General features: G+C 40.7%; 2 protein-coding genes and 1 pseudogene across 2 annotated transcripts; all 3 read right to left on the bottom strand.

Annotated features, from left to right (window-relative positions):
- Nucleotides 1-2,226: 2,226 nt before the first annotated feature.
- Nucleotides 2,227-3,528, bottom strand: LOC139441726 (uncharacterized protein F54H12.2-like). The gene has a single exon (XM_071222517.1). The coding sequence runs from the start codon at nt 3,526-3,528 to the stop codon at nt 2,227-2,229; it is 1,302 nt and encodes a 433-aa protein (XP_071078618.1).
- A 1,960-nt stretch (nt 3,529-5,488) lies between these two features.
- LOC139441725 (uncharacterized protein F54H12.2-like) lies at nt 5,489-5,965 on the bottom strand. Its single transcript, XM_071222516.1, has one exon. The coding sequence runs from the start codon at nt 5,963-5,965 to the stop codon at nt 5,489-5,491; it is 477 nt and encodes a 158-aa protein (XP_071078617.1).
- A 3,641-nt stretch (nt 5,966-9,606) lies between these two features.
- LOC139441723 (uncharacterized) lies at nt 9,607-10,900 on the bottom strand (annotated as a pseudogene).
- Between the last annotated feature and the right edge of the window lie 7,413 nt (nt 10,901-18,313).

Genomic DNA, 18,313 nt, shown 5'->3' with positions numbered 1-18,313 from the left:
CTGTCTTGCTGGCCATGGATCGAATGCACTTCTTGTGACGCGACAGTCGAATTTTATCCTCATCCGATAAGTGTATATTCCCTCTTAAAATGTTGAATAACAGAGTGATAACACCCATAAACTGTTCACGCGATGCATGCGTCAGCAAAGCTTTTCTTTGCTTGGTGTTAGCTTGTTCCAGCACCAGTAGAAAAGTTAAATGTTTCTCCAGTAGTTCACTCATAATGGTGTTTACTGTTTGATTGTCTCGCTCTCAAATGAACAGGTGTATGCTTGCCAATAGTGTTTTATTGCATCCATCCCCCCCCCCCCCCAAAAAAAAAAAAAAACCAACAGAGATTTCTTTTTTCTACCCTTCCTTGTTGACCTTGGGTTCTTCGCACACCATGTGGATATAGGTACAGCGAGGGGACAGTCTGAAGTGTTCCGTCATCGGGTCATCTTCTGGTATCCATCGGTGTACGCGAATTTTGCATTTGAAACAGTAGACTCTGTCGTTTTGTCCTGTGTATATAAATCCAGCCTCTGCCATGGATTTTGGAGACTGCTTCATCTGAAGAGGCCAGATAGCGAAGGATTTCAGTCTGTCGCTAAACTTTTCTCCGTACACATCTGTACTGCGCTCTATTACTTCTGCGCAGTCTGTAACTGAATCAACATCAAACCTCCCACATACATCCATCGTGTTTCGAGCCTTAGTTCTGTTCTGTTTGTGAGGTGAAAGCGAAATGAACCAAAAGGGTATAGCACATCTGTACTTCTTAGTCACACATCAACAATGTCATGCGCAATGGTTTGTTTTCTGTTGTTGTTGTTTTTTCCTTACTGTGGTAAGTACACCGTGCACACGTCACCTGGAAATATCCCCGTACGCAAACGTCCGTATTCCTCTTCTGCATAGGGCGACACATCCATAACGAGATACCCGTATTTTTTCCTACTCACAGCATCCTGGAAGGAATCCGAAAAATATTTCGCTTGACCCGGAAATATTTGTGATGCTAAAATTTTGTATTCGTGTGCCGATCGTGGGTTGGACAACAGCACGAAGTAATGAGTGTTTAAAGACATGGTTCTGTTACACTCTCCTTTGGGATAGGCCGATTGCTGTATGTTTATGACGGAAATCCCGAGGTGGTGGGATAAAGTACTGTAGAGACGTAAGAATAACTGATTTTTACACACTTGCTCCATATAATCATCGACGACCAGCAAACAGTTCTTGTCAGACTCCAATGAATACGATTTTAGTTCATCTTCTGTTGGTAGAGAATCCCGAAATCGAATGTTGTTGTTGACAGATCTCTCTATGTCACTGTACACATCTTGCCAAACAGCGTAACAGTAAATAATGAGGTTTGGTGCTGGGTCGAACATGCTATTGACTTCTTTTAACAGTTGTGCAACCCAAAATGTTTTACCGCTCGATGACCCGCCCACCACTGATATGGTAGTAGGGGTTTGAAAAGGCAACAGACATTTCAATTCTTCTTCCATGGTGATGATGTGTCTTGGTCACTCTTTACCATAGAACTGTTTTTGATAGACTACTCACATAGGTATTTATACACAACATGACACAATGAGGACTAAAACTGATGTTTTATTGACTTCTACCACAGCATATAGACATGAAACAAAGCATTTCACAAACTACTTTCCCATTTCATATGATAATCTCGTACATGACTCATGAATTTGGCGTGAACACGAATCTGTACAATATCTAAAATAGCGACAAACAAATGCGGAAACGTATTCATCGTTGATTAAATGATCATTTGTATCGAACTGCTGTACAATATCATCCATGCGTAAATTGGATTTGAATTTACATAACAGATAATACAATGTAAAAAAACCGCATGTATCATAGTTTGAAGATTGTAATTGCTTTCTATTGCGAGTGTAAGAGGAGCTATTCTCAGACTTCAAATAGTGATCGAATACTTTATCCACGGGTCGTTCTGATAAAGAATCGAACATTTCTGCTTTATTCCCTTTGAAATACATGGCGATCCAGTGACGACCTTCTCGTGTGCTAGTCTCTGTGTTGACAATGAGTCCCACACCTTTGGCACGCTGGCCAGGTGTCAGAGTGGGCAAAGTATCTTTGGCAAAAACACCTATGACATGAGATTCTAAACGCGGGTCACACTGTATGGCGCACCAAAGCTGAGAGGCTTTCATATTGTCTCTGCTTTTTTCTTTTGGATGAATTGAAAGTTATTTGACAAACACGTTGCGAGCCTGGTCGATTTCGATGATGGAATTCCTCTGAGTCAAGACGACGCAACTCAGCGTTGTGATGAGTGGCCATTTGAATTCAAGTTCGAGCCTCACACTTCCAGATTTCACTAGGTTCAGGTACTCCGAATCTGCACACATTTTATCAATGTCGAAGACGAACAAGGCATTCCCCAAGAGAAATTCACTTCTGGTGATAGCGTTTCCCTTGTTTTCCTTCCACAGACCCATGCCGTCTAGCATGTTAACGTAACAGGCGACATCATCTGCTTCGGTGGGTTGACCCGGTACACTGACCCCATCGATGTACAACGTCATCTTTTTAAGCATGGACGACTTAAAATTAAACGGGTTGCCTGTATAGCTGCCATTTAGACTCGAACTGTCCACCAATCCAACGACGTATCTGTTGGCCACGGGGTTAGAGACGTTGTCTATGCAGTGAGTCTGCTGCGTGGTGGGGATGCTGGTGACCTTGACCTCATTTTTTGTATATGGGTAGAGAGCGTTCGTCTTTTCGAACAGCGTGTTGTGAGCCAAGATCAGGGCGGGGTTGACTTTGACTTTGCACACCTGCAGGTAGGCATCCAAGATCTGAACTTTGAATTCATGCTCGGTCACGCTGCTCATCAAACAGAATTCAGGATTCGATCTGTACATCTTCAATGTCAGGTCCACCTCGTTCAGCAGGTACCGGTTCATGTCGAAGATATCTTCGTAGATGGGTCCCGACATGGTCAGTACTTTGCTGTCCGCTATGTAGGAGGCTCTCGATGACATTCCGCCGTTGATAGATCCAGTGATGTCGCTGCTCTCCAGGTCGGAGTTTTGTTCGGCTACATCCTTGTAGAACAGCTGAGCTGTCAACTGAGTGGTCTTTGCCTCAGCTCCGTACTCCAACAGGGTCTTCATCATACTTTTGTAAGCGTAATGGTTGTTGGTGGAAGACACGAGCTGATTCTGCAGGTAGACCGTGACTTGAGAAAAGAGCGACTGCAAAAACAGGTTCACGGGGGCCACGTTTTCATCTTCTGCTAATGGTGTACCGTCCGTTTGAGTGACTTTGACATTGAGGTGCAGACGGGTGCGCTTCAGATCGACGTAGTCGCCTCCGGAATTGGACACGTGAAATTCCAAAGGTGTGGAATCGTTGATTTGGCTCAGAGGACGCACGTTGACGAAGTAATGTTTCTGAACGCTGGTTTGATAGGGAGGCAGAGTGAAGAGATTTAACGATTCGGGAACCAGTTCCTCGAATTCTTTGTCGTTCAAAAGGGCCATGATTTAACTAAAGATGTCGTTTTCTTTCACTGGGGTACACTTGAGCACTTTAGCCGTCTTGGAAGGTGCGTTGATGTTGTCAGTTCGACGTATCTTCTTGGTTGTGACGCACTTAGCCCCCGCCTTGCGTTTTAAAGCCTTTTCTCTTTTGCCGTGTGCTTCTGCTCTCTCTACTTCGCTTTGGGATTCGGATGTCATTTGGAGAGTGACCTTAGTTGGAGGATCTGCCTTTTGTTGTTGTGTTGCCTGTCGATGAACTGGAATCACCATCCTTTGCATCTTCCCATTAACCAGTCTGGAGGATGACCTTGTCGCGTGTTTGTCAAAGTAATGTTTAAACTTGGCGTAGTCGGGGAAATACAATGGGCGCGAAGCATCCATGTTTACTCCACAAAAGGATAACGTCTTAAGTGACGTGTGGCGTAGGTCTCTTCCGTTAAGAATGACGGTGTAGAGGTACTCCCCGACTTTAAATACAGCTCAATATTGTCGGTTTCTTTTAATTTGACACGAATGGTAAATTCACTACCAAACGTATAGGTAGGCCCCTGTCTCAGATCGATGCGTCTCAATAAGGCCAGTTGAGTTTCCCCTACCAACGAGCTGTCACATAAGTTACATAACACGTCCACGTAGGGGTCACCACTGGGGATTTTTTTCGCATCCAGCTTTCCAAAATTGAGCTCGACTAAAGACACCACCCAGAATCCGTCAAAGACTAACCTTTGATTTAATTTGACTCGAAAATGATAGGGTGAATTCTCAGGAAAGGAGGTTGTTTTGGAGTCTGAGCTTTTGAGAAAAACGTACTTTTCCATCATCAGAGGTCTTTCAGTTCGCTCTCTTCTACGTAGGAATCAAAGGAACTGGGCCACCCTAGCCAACGCACTAAAACATGGGTCTTGCCTTTCACCTTTTTTCTTTTCAGAATTTTGTCGACTTGCCACAGCACATCACCCTCTTTCTCGACCTTCTGTAGTTCGTTCGCGTAAAAGCTACCTATCAAGGGTTCGTCGTGGAAATCTTTCAGCTTGTACTGAGGGAACGTTTGCTTCTTGTAACGTCGAGCCACTTTAAACAGTTCTTCCGTCCACTTGAGATCGAGTTCCTTGGTGAAAGGTTTCCTGAGGTATGAGATGCGAACCAGGTCGCCCACTTTAAATAAGTATTTCTTGATGTTGGGTTTGACTTTTCTCAGAGGTTCCAGATAGAGGTGATCCCACACTTTCACTTCGTTGGTTTTATCGACATCTGCAGGAGAGAGATGAGGCAGAGACGAATGAAGGGTGTGATTATAATTGGATACTAAATCCGCCAGAACGTCCAGATAACGTTTGGTGTTATTGTGGGTCATGTATCTGGTGATCAGTGATTTCAGTGTTCTGTTAAAACGTTCAACGTAATTACTTTTGATGTTTTCGTTGCGAGCTATGGTGAGTTTTATCTTTTGTTTTTCTAAAAACGTCTTGAACGCCCCCTTAAATTCGCTTCCGCCATCTACTCTCACCTTCCCGGGACGTCGCTGTTCGAGGATGTGTTTGAAAGCTTTCAAGACGGTTTCGGGTTTCTTATTGTCTAACGGAAGGGCGAATGCAAAGCGGCTCAATATGTCGATGGCCACCAGCAAGTATCTCACACCATCGTTCCACTTCGTAAACCTAGACAGGTCGGCCAAATCCACGTCGAACATTTCGTCGATAGAATTCACTCTGACTTTCATTCGTTTGAAACGGTATCTGACAGGTTTGTGTAAACTGTAAGCATCTTGATTGTTGACAAACCGTCTGACACTGCTCGCTGGAACTTTCAATTGACGTTTTAACACCTTTTTGAGTTTACTCGGACCCAAAAACGCGCCCGGATTTCTGGGAGTGAAATAATAATCTTCCAGTACTTTGTCAGAAGTTATCTCTCGAGAGCTCATCGTGTAATGATAGAATATCATGGATGATGTTTCGTTTTATATCATTGTTGTTGTGCGTCTGTGTGTGTCTGTTCGCAGGTACCAGGCCGAAGCTCGCAGGTGAGTGGTGTTTGCCTCAGCTCCGTACTCCAACAGGGTCTTCATCATACTTTTGTAAGCGTAATGGTTGTTGGTGGAAGACACGAGCTGATTCTGCAGGTAGACCGTGACTTGAGAAAAGAGCGACTGCAAAAACAGGTTCACGGGGGCCACGTTTTCATCTTCTGCTAATGGTGTACCGTCCGTTTGAGTGACTTTGACATTGAGGTGCAGACGGGTGCGCTTCAGATCGACGTAGTCGCCTCCGGAATTGGACACGTGAAATTCCAAAGGTGTGGAATCGTTGATTTGGCTCAGAGGACGCACGTTGACGAAGTAATGTTTCTGAACGCTGGTTTGATAGGGAGGCAGAGTGAAGAGATTTAACGATTCGGGAACCAGTTCCTCGAATTCTTTGTCGTTCAAAAGGGCCATGATTTAACTAAAGATGTCGTTTTCTTTCACTGGGGTACACTTGAGCACTTTAGCCGTCTTGGAAGGTGCGTTGATGTTGTCAGTTCGACGTATCTTCTTGGTTGTGACGCACTTAGCCCCCGCCTTGCGTTTTAAAGCCTTTTCTCTTTTGCCGTGTGCTTCTGCTCTCTCTACTTCGCTTTGGGATTCGGATGTCATTTGGAGAGTGACCTTAGTTGGAGGATCTGCCTTTTGTTGTTGTGTTGCCTGTCGATGAACTGGAATCACCATCCTTTGCATCTTCCCATTAACCAGTCTGGAGGATGACCTTGTCGCGTGTTTGTCAAAGTAATGTTTAAACTTGGCGTAGTCGGGGAAATACAATGGGCGCGAAGCATCCATGTTTACTCCACAAAAGGATAACGTCTTAAGTGAAGTGTGGCGTAGGTCTCTTCCGTTAAGAATGACGGTGTAGAGGTACTCCCCGACTTTAAATACAGCTCAATATTGTCGGTTTCTTTTAATTTGACACGAATGGTAAATTCACTACCAAACGTATAGGTAGGCCCCTGTCTCAGATCGATGCGTCTCAATAAGGCCAGTTGAGTTTCCCCTACCAACGAGCTGTCACATAAGTTACATAACACGTCCACGTAGGGGTCACCACTGGGGATTTTTTTCGCATCCAGCTTTCCAAAATTGAGCTCGACTAAAGACACCACCCAGAATCCGTCAAAGACTAACCTTTGATTTAATTTGACTCGAAAATGATAGGGTGAATTCTCAGGAAAGGAGGTTGTTTTGGAGTCTGAGCTTTTGAGAAAAACGTACTTTTCCATCATCAGAGGTCTTTCAGTTCGCTCTCTTCTACGTAGGAATCAAAGGAACTGGGCCACCCTAGCCAACGCACTAAAACATGGGTCTTGCCTTTCACCTTTTTTCTTTTCAGAATTTTGTCGACTTGCCACAGCACATCACCCTCTTTCTCGACCTTCTGTAGTTCGTTCGCGTAAAAGCTACCTATAAAGGGTTCGTCGTGGAAATCTTTCAGCTTGTACTGAGGGAACGTTTGCTTCTTGTAACGTCGAGCCACTTTAAACAGTTCTTCCGTCCACTTGAGATCGAGTTCCTTGGTGAAAGGTTTCCTGAGGTATGAGATGCGAACCAGGTCGCCCACTTTAAATAAGTATTTCTTGATGTTGGGTTTGACTTTTCTCAGAGGTTCCAGATAGAGGTGATCCCACACTTTCACTTCGTTGGTTTTATCGACATCTGCAGGAGAGAGATGAGGCAGAGACGAATGAAGGGTGTGATTATAATTGGATACTAAATCCGCCAGAACGTCCAGATAACGTTTGGTGTTATTGTGGGTCATGTATCTGGTGATCAGTGATTTCAGTGTTCTGTTAAAACGTTCAACGTAATTACTTTTGATGTTTTCGTTGCGAGCTATGGTGAGTTTTATCTTTTGTTTTTCTAAAAACGTCTTGAACGCCCCCTTAAATTCGCTTCCGCCATCTACTCTCACCTTCCCGGGACGTCGCTGTTCGAGGATGTGTTTGAAAGCTTTCAAGACGGTTTCGGGTTTCTTATTGTCTAACGGAAGGGCGAATGCAAAGCGGCTCAATATGTCGATGGCCACCAGCAAGTATCTCACACCATCGTTCCACTTCGTAAACCTAGACAGGTCGGCCAAATCCACGTCGAACATTTCGTCGATAGAATTCACTCTGACTTTCATTCGTTTGAAACGGTATCTGACAGGTTTGTGTAAACTGTAAGCATCTTGATTGTTGACAAACCGTCTGACACTGCTCGCTGGAACTTTCAATTGACGTTTTAACACCTTTTTGAGTTTACTCGGACCCAAAAACGCGCCCGGATTTCTGGGAGTGAAATAATAATCTTCCAGTACTTTGTCAGAAGTTATCTCTCGAGAGCTCATCGTGTAATGATAGAATATCATGGATGATGTTTCGTTTTATATCATTGTTGTTGTGCGTCTGTGTGTGTCTGTTCGCAGGTACCAGGCCGAAGCTCGCAGGTGTCACTGCATCACATAACCATATTGGTGATGCAGACTTTTCCTCCTGCAGCTATAAACCCTGCCGCCATGGTATAACGGAAAACAATTGTTGAAAACGGCATTAAACCCTAACTCACTCACTCACTCGCTCATTATGTGTGACTGAAGATAAAATACAAACAAAATACAAATTTTCAACATTGATTTTTATTATCAATATCATAATTAAAATAAACAAACAAAACATTCATTCAATTAGTCCCAAGAAAAAACATTTCACATTCTTTTGTCTAACTTTAACATTTTCTCGACGCGTTCTTTCAATCCCTCCTTCCATTGAGACGTTTTAAATTGAGAGTCACGATAGTCCTTGCATCGATACGGGACCAAGTTAAAGTCCCTCACATATCGAAAACTTGGGTCTTCTACCAGCAGTTTTATCCAGCTCTCGTGCACCTCTCCATCGTCTACGTCGGATAATGCCATGTTAAAGTATTTCTCCACCAGTTGTTGTTCAGACATATCGCAGGTGTGGCCCCATTCACCTTCTGCATCGAACATGCACCCGAAACACAATTCACGAGACAGTCGTTTGATCATCTTGGTGAGTTGAAGACAGTAGCATAAAGTCAACAAGTTTTCAACGAGTTTCATCTTCTCCGCCACGGCGACCTCGTCCGCGGAGAGTGCCCAGCAAGATTTTTTTATAATCACTCGCTTAGTGACGTTGAAATCGTCTCGAAACTTGCGCTTGGCGTTTTTCACGCATTCGTCACGATTTGGAAACCATTCGTGAGATTGGTGAATGACTGCCTCGTTTAGGGTGTGCGGCATTTTCATGACCTGCTTCCAGGAATAGAATGTAGATTTGTCTTTTCTTCCCACTCTGTTAAAAAGATAGTATGAAGAGGTTCAGAAATTGACAATATCATGTTATAGCTGAGCAGCAGCAGCATTAAGATATTCTTGGTTCCCTGATTGTCTTGCATGCATCAGCTTCTCAAGAGTACTTATCATAAAGCTATACCTATTGTAGTGATTACTAAATAAAAATTAATTGAGTGAACTAAGAAAAATTGCACAAACCTTGCCGACATGGTACACTGTTTTTTACGAACACAACTTCTGTCTCTGAGGGTAGACGATGAAATGAGTGATATAGGCGTGATTTTGTGCATGTCACTATTTTAGTATTTGAAATTCACTGGTTGATAGGATTTTATGTTTATCACGTGTTAAGAAAATAACAACCCACCTATGATGATTGGATGTGGTTATGTAAATATTTAAATTCAAAGAATCTCATTGGTTGATGACTAAGTGTATGTGTGTAAGTGTAATTTGGTTACATTCCATTCAAACTCTCTCATGATGAATATAAAAACATTCTGTTTTCTTCTTTCATGATAACATCAACAAAGAAAAGACATACACGAATGAAAACACAAATGGATTTTATTTTAAAATTATATCATGAATCAATTTCTTTGATTATTACCATGAGAATTTGAACTATAAACATTAGTGAAACTTGTGTCTTGGATTACAATAGAATAATAAAAAATTGTTGGTTTTTTTAGTGTGACATCACTGTCTTCTCCGAGAGGATCAAAGCAATCAGAGTTATGCCCCTTCCTCATGAGCTAATCAGTATCATGTCTCTTGATGTAGAAACACTAGTATGAGGTAAATGTGATAAAATCATCGTCACATTCAAAAAGTCTCTCATTTTCTCTCTCAGCTTCTGTTCTACTCGTTCTTTTCTACTCGAAGTAAAGAAATGAGTGTTCAAGTATTGTTCGTTTTCATAGCATTTGGTGTTAAGGAGTGAAAATAAAAGTCTGGATGATGATGTCATTTGCTCTCTTGTCTTTTCGAGGATAAGCCTGGGAGACATTGTTGACAGTGCATCATCAAAATAACTATCAACCCTCTCATCAGCAGCCATCATCAGACACGGATGATGGACTTGAGATAAATGATCGACTTCACATCAGTAACAGTCTTTATTGCACAATTCATTAACTTTGCTCTGAAGTTCATCCACATAAACAGATGTCATCACAGATTCAAACACTGAACGAATGTGTTTCTTCAGGTTATGGTTTCTTTTGTGACGCCACCGTCTTGAAATAACAACTTCTTGGCTGGTCACAGAGAAGGGTCTCCGGTGAAGCAGACTCTCTGCTGCTCCATTCACCTGATGTCTCAGCATTCTCTCGAGACATCGAGAACCGGTAAGACAAGCCGCAAGGTGACTTCTTTGGAGAATTCTTCCTTCCTTCGGCACTTCTCCTTGGCTTCCAGTCACCCTGAATCGATTTCCAATCATCCTGTAAGAGCAAACAAAAAATGTGTTAATTATCAATTAATATTTTTCCCCATCATGCAAATTTTAGTTCATGTTATACAAGTTTTTGTTTTCTGACATATACATTTAGTTTCTAACATACAAGTTTTTAGTTTCTGTCATACATGTATAAGTTTTAGTTTCTGACAAGTTTTTTTTTCATACAGAAGTTTACCAGCAATAAAAGGTTATTTATCTTTGATAAGATAAGTGAATTAAAGTTTCTTTTTACATCATTTGTGAAAAACATTTTGCATAAGAAATACCTTTTCACATATCAGGAACACAGGGATGAAGTTTCCATATGCTATATCATCCATGTTTGCTAGACACTTATTGTACTAATGAGAGGGAATTGATTAGAATTTTTCTTGAAATGAACAGGTTACAAAAGGTTCTAAATAGGATTAAATCCATAGGGTCGAGATTCGATGCCACCTGCCAACAGGTATCGCTTGTCATCTTGAGGTGTTAAAGCCAATTTGGTCACTTTGTCTGTGTAGAGGGTGTTGTGAATGGATCGAATCTGATGAAATGTTGACATGTTTTGTTGGTGTTTAAAAAGACAATCTTTAAACATCTGGTGACGGAGATGTTTTTTGACAAAAGCTTTCTGCACACCTTTAGCAGTGAGTTTCTCAACCCTTTCACCGGGAGTTTTGTCAAAAATAAAACTATAGTTTTTGGGACGAAGTCCGACAAACTCTCTGATGGTTTTGCCACCCACTTCATCTTTCATCAAACCGATGGCCTTGTGTCTTTCCATGGAATGAAGTGGGTGGTCTACGGGATAGTTTGAGGTGTCAAAGAGGTGGGTGTTAGTTAACATAAAGTCTTGAGGATCGCGGACAGGAGTACCCACGGGGGACCAGATTTGATAAAACAAGCTATCCGTGTCTGTCATGAGGACCCTGACATTGTCATTATCGTATTCCTTCAACATGACATTGTAGTGAAAGTCGTAAAGAAGTCTTTTTGCGTGTTCCAAAATGGTGAAGCCCACGGCGACGGGTTGGTTCAAAGTCACAGACACCTTATCCATGCTCACCACGACCAAATTTTCCGAAAAGATGTTGACACTTTTGAAACTGGGTTTTGATGAAAACCTTCGCAGTCTTTCCTCGGTCGCAATTAATTCAATTTGTTTGTAATTTCTTACATTTTGCAACTGTTTCCCATACACGGCATTTGAGAGCAGTTTAAACAAATCTTTCGAAAAGTCATCCGTGGCTTCTTTTCGTTTCTGAGTGTTAAAGTCAATGTAGGGCTTCATCCATTTGGTCTGAGTAAATTTCAAAACTTTGTGTACTTTTTTCAGTTTCAAACCCAATTGTAAATATTGCTGCAAAGTAGCAAAGTAAATGATATAATTTTCTTTGTCTTTCAATGTGCCAAATAGTTTGGTTCCCGTGGCTTTCATCCCTTTGATACCAAGCTCTGCGAGCAATTCCCTATGATAGGGGGACATATCTTCACAGAGAATGCTTTCTTTGGTGGGAGCGAGGGGCAGCGACTGATGGACAGAATGAAGGTGTCGTTGATATTCCAAATCACATTCTAAAATGTACCCCACCTCACCTTCAGGGTCGAGTTGCAACCAATCTATAGCATCTATTTGTGTTTCGTCTACCCATTCAAAATGACCTTGAGGTAAAGGACAACTCATGGCTGCACCATACAAATTGTTAATGTCAAAGTACATCAGGTGAGATTCGGGTTTGGATGGGTCGAAATCAGACATGTGTTTGTTATTGGCTTGAGCGTGGCGATGATTGATACTCGCCACGCCTCCTCTCACTGCGTTTGAGACAAAGTTGTACATATCGGGATCGGTCATAAGATCTAAGCTCACCCCCGTCATCAAAAGACAAGCATCCATGGCCATCCCCGGGAGAGTAAAGTACTGACACGGGTCCAATCTGTAGTAGCTCAGACACATGTCACGGAATGCTTCGAACACATCGGTCAAAATCAAAGTGTCTACGGCAACGTACAATTCCATGAACTGTCTCACCGATGTAATTTTGAAAGTCTCCCAAATGTGACGGGCGAAGGCATAGTCTTGTTCAGAAATGGTGTCTTCCGATAAGGAAGAATAAAAGTCTTCACGACTCAGAAATTCTGTTCGATCTAATTTTTCAAAACTGTCCACATATTCATAAAAGTAGGGTAACTTTCGAGTCAGCAAATCCACATGTTCGGGAAAGTTCTTTGCCAAACAGACAAATTGTTCTTGGCCTTTGCTTCTCAAATTATTGGCCAAATTTTGTAAGCTGGTGTTTAAAAATTTGAAACTGTCCAAGAAACGAAGTTGATCTATTTGAAACATGATGAAGTGTTCCGAATTTTGACCTATGCACGTCAACTTTCGATCGCCAAACAGTTCTGCTGCTTGAAGAATCAAATGATTGTCATACCTCGAAGCATTGTGACAAATGACATTGACAAATTTGGCTTCGTTGTAGTTGACGTTGCAGTAATTGTGACACAGACCCCTGACTCGACCTGTCAAATGATCGTGATCGATATGTTGATCTTTCTGGTGTACTTTCTCCCCGCAAAGATAGCAATGGGTTTCTGAAGCTAAAGTCAACCTTTCCTCATCTGTTAATTTCATGGGCACAGGATGATTTAAAATGTCCATGATTTGATCGTAATCCTCCAAAAGGTGTGTCATGAAATGCTCTGAGGCCTGTTCCCCGCTATAGGTTCTCAATGGAAATGTGTACATGTCGGGTTCTCGACATACAATTTGATAACTGTAACCACAGGGAATGTGCTCATGGACGTGGTGACTTCTCCTCTCCGATGTCTCATTATGTTCTAAAGGTGACAACACAGATTCAAAATCGCAGTAGATCACAAAGGGGACTTTGACTGTTTTGGCATAGTGACCCAATCCAAACCTTCTAAAGGCTTTGTTTGGTTCAGGCATTTTAATTCGTTGAGCTTTGTGATAACAGTAAGGGGTGTGCTTTTGTAATCTATCATCAGATGTAAACGTCCACAAACATTTTCGACAAATGTATTTGCTGTGACAGTCTCCAGTTTTTCTGATCAAAGCTGGCAAACTGGAGATCAGAACATAATGAGACAGTGGGGGTTCGTCTTCCTCCTCTACTTCTTGAGTTAACAGGAGGAGATCGATGTGACGATCTTTGGGTATTTCGAAAGTTACTGAACTGATTCGTAAAGGAAAGATGACATGCTGTTGATTATCAACTTCGTCAAAACCATAGACATTGATACTTACATTGTTTGTTTTTTCAAATTTTGAAATATGACTCATGCTCATAGGAAATTCACACCCTTTCAAATCTAACTGGTGTAGTTTGTCCTTGTAGTGATTCACTTGTTCTCCGACCAGATCAGACTGAACGGGGAACAGATGAGCCAAAATGCAATAGGCAAAACAGAGGTCATCGTCCACGTTTTTAATGTTTAACAGACAGCGCTTGTTCTCTAGCGAAGGAGGGAGGGGGAGATATGAGCTTCCGCGAAAGGGTTGAAATTTTACCACGGATAATTTCACGCTCAACACAGTTTCAAAGTTTAAGTTTGAACTATCTCCTTCATAATTGTCCATCAGTTTCATGATTGTGTTTGTGGCTTCGGTGTACAACGCATCCAAATCATCGGCTTGGGTGGCTGGAGACATTTTGGTTCGAAAGAAAGGTTCAGTAAATGAATTCAGACCGTCCGAGTTTGTTTTGCTGAATCTAAATTGGGTACAAAGTCCCCACTTGATACTATGTTTTGTTTCAATTTCTGTTTTCAAGTGATGAATCATGTCAGGTTGAATTTTCACAAAATAATAGTAGGGATCATTTCCCTCTTGGCCCTGAGGAATAAAATCAAATTCCCTGACATTTCCATTAATTGCTTGTCTGGAACATGACTGTTGATTATCTACATTAGTTTTCCTACGTTTAGCTGCAGCCCCGCCACCACTTTGTTGATTTGAATGGGTTTGTCTCCTGTGTTTAGTGAGATCTTTCACTGATGGGAAAGTGGTTGAACATGTATGACAAGTAAAAGTAAAGGTAGAAGTAGAAGTAGATGGTTGTGGATCTTTGTGTTGACTTTTTATGTGTCTTTGTAAGTTATCACTACGGTTGAATGATTTGGAACATAATTGACAATCAAAATGTTTGGAAGCTGGGCCACAATTCCTCTGATGTCTAACAATGTGCTGTTTGTTACTGTAGGATTTTTGACAAAACTCACATGTATACACAGGTGTTGTAAATGGGGTAGACATTTTATTTTACATAAAGTCTAGCAAACAATGTGCTTGGAACACTTCTATTTTCTGAAATAAATAAATAGATAATAAATAGAATAGTTTGTCTTTCAGACTATTAAAGTCAACATGACAATTTAAAGAGTTCGAAGTGGTCTTCATAATCACAACTATGATAAATCTTGGGACAAAATTTACACTGTTTTAAAATTGATGCAAGGATGTAATACTTGTGATATACTGAAATTATAATTATGATTAGAAGATCTTTTTAATATAATTGTTTATGAAATTTAAAACATGAAACTCTTACCTTTTGTATGAAGAATAATTCTCCTGAATAAAACTCCTGAGTCACCTTTTGGTAGGTAGCAAAATAAAATGGCACAGATAGGCACAATGTTCATTTATGAATCAAGAGAGACGGAATGTGAGGTTTAGATGACAGCTCTGCTATTTATAGGGCAAAATTGACACATATTCAACACCCCCTGTTGTGTTGACACATGTGTTTTCATTCGTGAGACCTGTTTGTTCAGTCAACAGGCGTGTCTGTTACAGGGTGTCTATATTCAATCCTGGAGGACACACGCCTGTGTTGACACTGGTGTTTTCATTTGTAAGACCTGTTTGTTCAGTCAACAGGCGTGTCCGCTACAACCCAATATTCCTAACACGACTCTGTTGACACAGCTGTTTCCGTTCAACATAGTTGTTTGCTTAGTCAACAGGCGTGTCCGCTACAACCCAATATTCCTAACACGCCCTTCTATTCCACAGCTGTTTCTATTCACCAGATTGTTTAAGAACAAGAGTTTTATGCATTAAAACTGAAACACGCTTGTATTTTTTTTTTTCGATGAAATAAACGTGAGACATGATATTTTTTTCATTGAAAAATGTTGACAAGTGAAAGAATATCGTATAAATTTTCTTGAAACTACGTTATTTCAGTCTAATTTTTTTTCATGAAAAATGATTCATGGTAAGGGTTAAACGAGTATTTTTTCCATTGAAATAGGAAACTGAACCGACATTTTGAACTCAAACATCTTTTAGAAAAAAGAATAGAATTTTACAGTATTAAAACGTCATATACCAGACTGGCATACATTACAGTCTTCAACACACGGGTTTCGCGATACCGACTCTATATTTCTCCAAGCTGACCTCTAGCTAGGAGTCAAGACTGTTAACCCTTATTTTTATATATAGTTGTCATGGCAACTAAATGTTAAAAGGAACTTATAAGAGGTAGCACTAGAAGAGTTAAGAACTGGGCATGTGGTTTCTATGGAAATTCAACTCACACCCCTCTTTGCCACATGTGACAGTCATTACTACGCGAAATACATGCATCAATGGAATATGTCTAACAATGACATTCCTTTCCCCGTGAATCACATTTGAACCTCGTAGTAGCCACTTCCATATAGGGACACTCATTACTACGCTTCGTTCTCACTTAATGAAGGACTCATTAACACATTTCCTTCGTGCATTGGAACAACAGACCTCTCATTACCCTTTCTATCCTGTGACGTCATGATTATAGTTGACTATGAATGAGTTATTGCACTTATGGATCAACTTAGCCTGAGATGTGGAATGGGGTCCCATAGAACTGACTTGTAGGTCAGGCGCGAGATTCAAACCGAGGACACGTGACGCCCGTGAGCGTTCATAGCAACGTCCGCCATCTTGTTTTTAGACACATGTTCTTCTACGTTTAACGAATGGTCAAGTAATTAATTGCAGGATTGCATACGGTCAGTTGACCCTTAATGAATGTAATTGAATATCGGGAGATCTTTCTACATGAACCTGTTCCTGAGGCTTTTAAATATTACCACACATAGCCCGCCACCGAATGCCCACAGAGAAATGTCTTCAATGCAAAAGGTTCAAATGTTCACCACATGTTCTCGTGCCAAAATGGTCTCACAATGACATTCCATTCCGCGTGAGTCAAGACCCAACCCAACCCCGGTCGTAGTAACATGTCCATATAGGGACATTCATTACTATCCCGTGTTGTACGGTTAACGAATGGTCAAGTCATTCATTGCATGCTTGCATCTGGTCAGTTGACCCTTTATTAACCTAATTGACCTGTGACGTCATGCATACATTTGCATATTAATGAGTTATTCTGCATATTAATGAGGCAATGACGTTGACAACACCCCCCACCCCCAACCCCAAGGTCAAGGTTATGTGACGTCATCAGTCACGTGGGGTTACTAGGTGCACTTGTGACGTCATCAAATGAGGGTGAGGGTGGATGGTTATCCAAAGTTATCTACTGTCCTGTTACTACGTTGTCTGTCCTGTGACCAGCACTTAAAACAGAAATATACTGATTATTATTTTTAAATTTCAGAAGAACATATTTGAATTTAAACATGTATCATCTAATGAAGTATGTGTCAGATATATGATACATTAATCAGGGAATGTTTGTCATATTGGATTTGAATGAATTCAAATGTTTTCATTTGACTCAAATGCTGGACAAATGTGTCCATAAAATAAAGTATCCAATCTCTATTTAATTGTACTCATTGAAATATTAAACAATACATTTAAAAACAAGAACTTAACTGACATGATTTGTGTTGAACTTTTAAAAATATTGTTACAGAAGATATATAATTGTTAACATGGTAACAGGACAGACATATTTTTCCTATTCAGTGAAAATTAATTATCATAATTAGGACATCATCGATTATTAAGGTGTCATTTTGCTTAACATTGTAATTCAGAAGTTACTTTGTGTACTGTGTCAATAAAAAAGGTATTTTACAAAGGACAATTTTGATGTTTTTGCTTAGTTGAAATTCTGACATTTTTTTAAAATGACCCGTATAGGGGTGATGGTCTTGCTGTTGTTTGCCCTGAACCATGAAGATGTTCACTGTAGGCAAAGTGCACACTGTATGCAATCGGGGAAGTTACCTGTGTGGTGTGTAATTCAGGCTACGTTCCGTTTTCGCTCGGTGCCGTTTTGTTGAGGTGCCGTTTTAGCTATAACTCAATCTGGATGCAGGCTAAGACGGCACATCAGCGAAACCACTAACGTCGAGAATAAAGGCATCGTTCTGAGCTGTTGTGACAGCTACATGGAGAAACTACAAAGATGGAGCATTTTCCGTGGATGTACACTATTTGCAATAGTGTTTCTTCCAACTTCAGGTGAGTATTTGTGGTTCGGCTAGGATGATTATTATTAGGGATGTCTCGATACAGGTGTCACACGATACCATACATATCACGATACAGAAGCCACGATACTATACGTATTTCGATACTTCTAATTCAGTTTGAATTGATGATCCACCACTACTTTTAATGAAAACCCATGATCACATTTGTAGTGTTTGCTTCCTAATAAGTCAAACAGACTCGGGATGGTCCAGATAAAGTTTATTGTGATAAACAATAACCTAACTTATATGTCTAACAATTGACATCAAAATAACTGGGAAACTCCGTTAACATTATTTCAATGTTAATCATGATATTAGAAATGTTAAAGTCCATCATTATCATATCATGATATCAGTTTTAAAAACCGGAGTTATTATTCCCTTGAACTATCAAGAACTTTGAACAAATGATTAAAGTCTGTGTTGTCTTTTCTCACAGGATTGAAAATGTCCTTATTTTAAACTCAAATATTTAGAGTCTCTGGTGAAAATAACACTTGAAGCATTAATCATAACAAATTAAAGTCAATAAATTTGC

Source organism: Haliotis cracherodii, unplaced genomic scaffold (assembly GCF_022045235.1).
Source record: "Haliotis cracherodii isolate W230 unplaced genomic scaffold, xgHalCrac1.p SCAF_43, whole genome shotgun sequence".
NCBI lineage: Eukaryota > Metazoa > Mollusca > Gastropoda > Lepetellida > Haliotidae > Haliotis > Haliotis cracherodii.
Note: the sequence above shows the minus strand (reverse complement) of the source record. Positions and strands in the feature narration are given on the sequence as shown.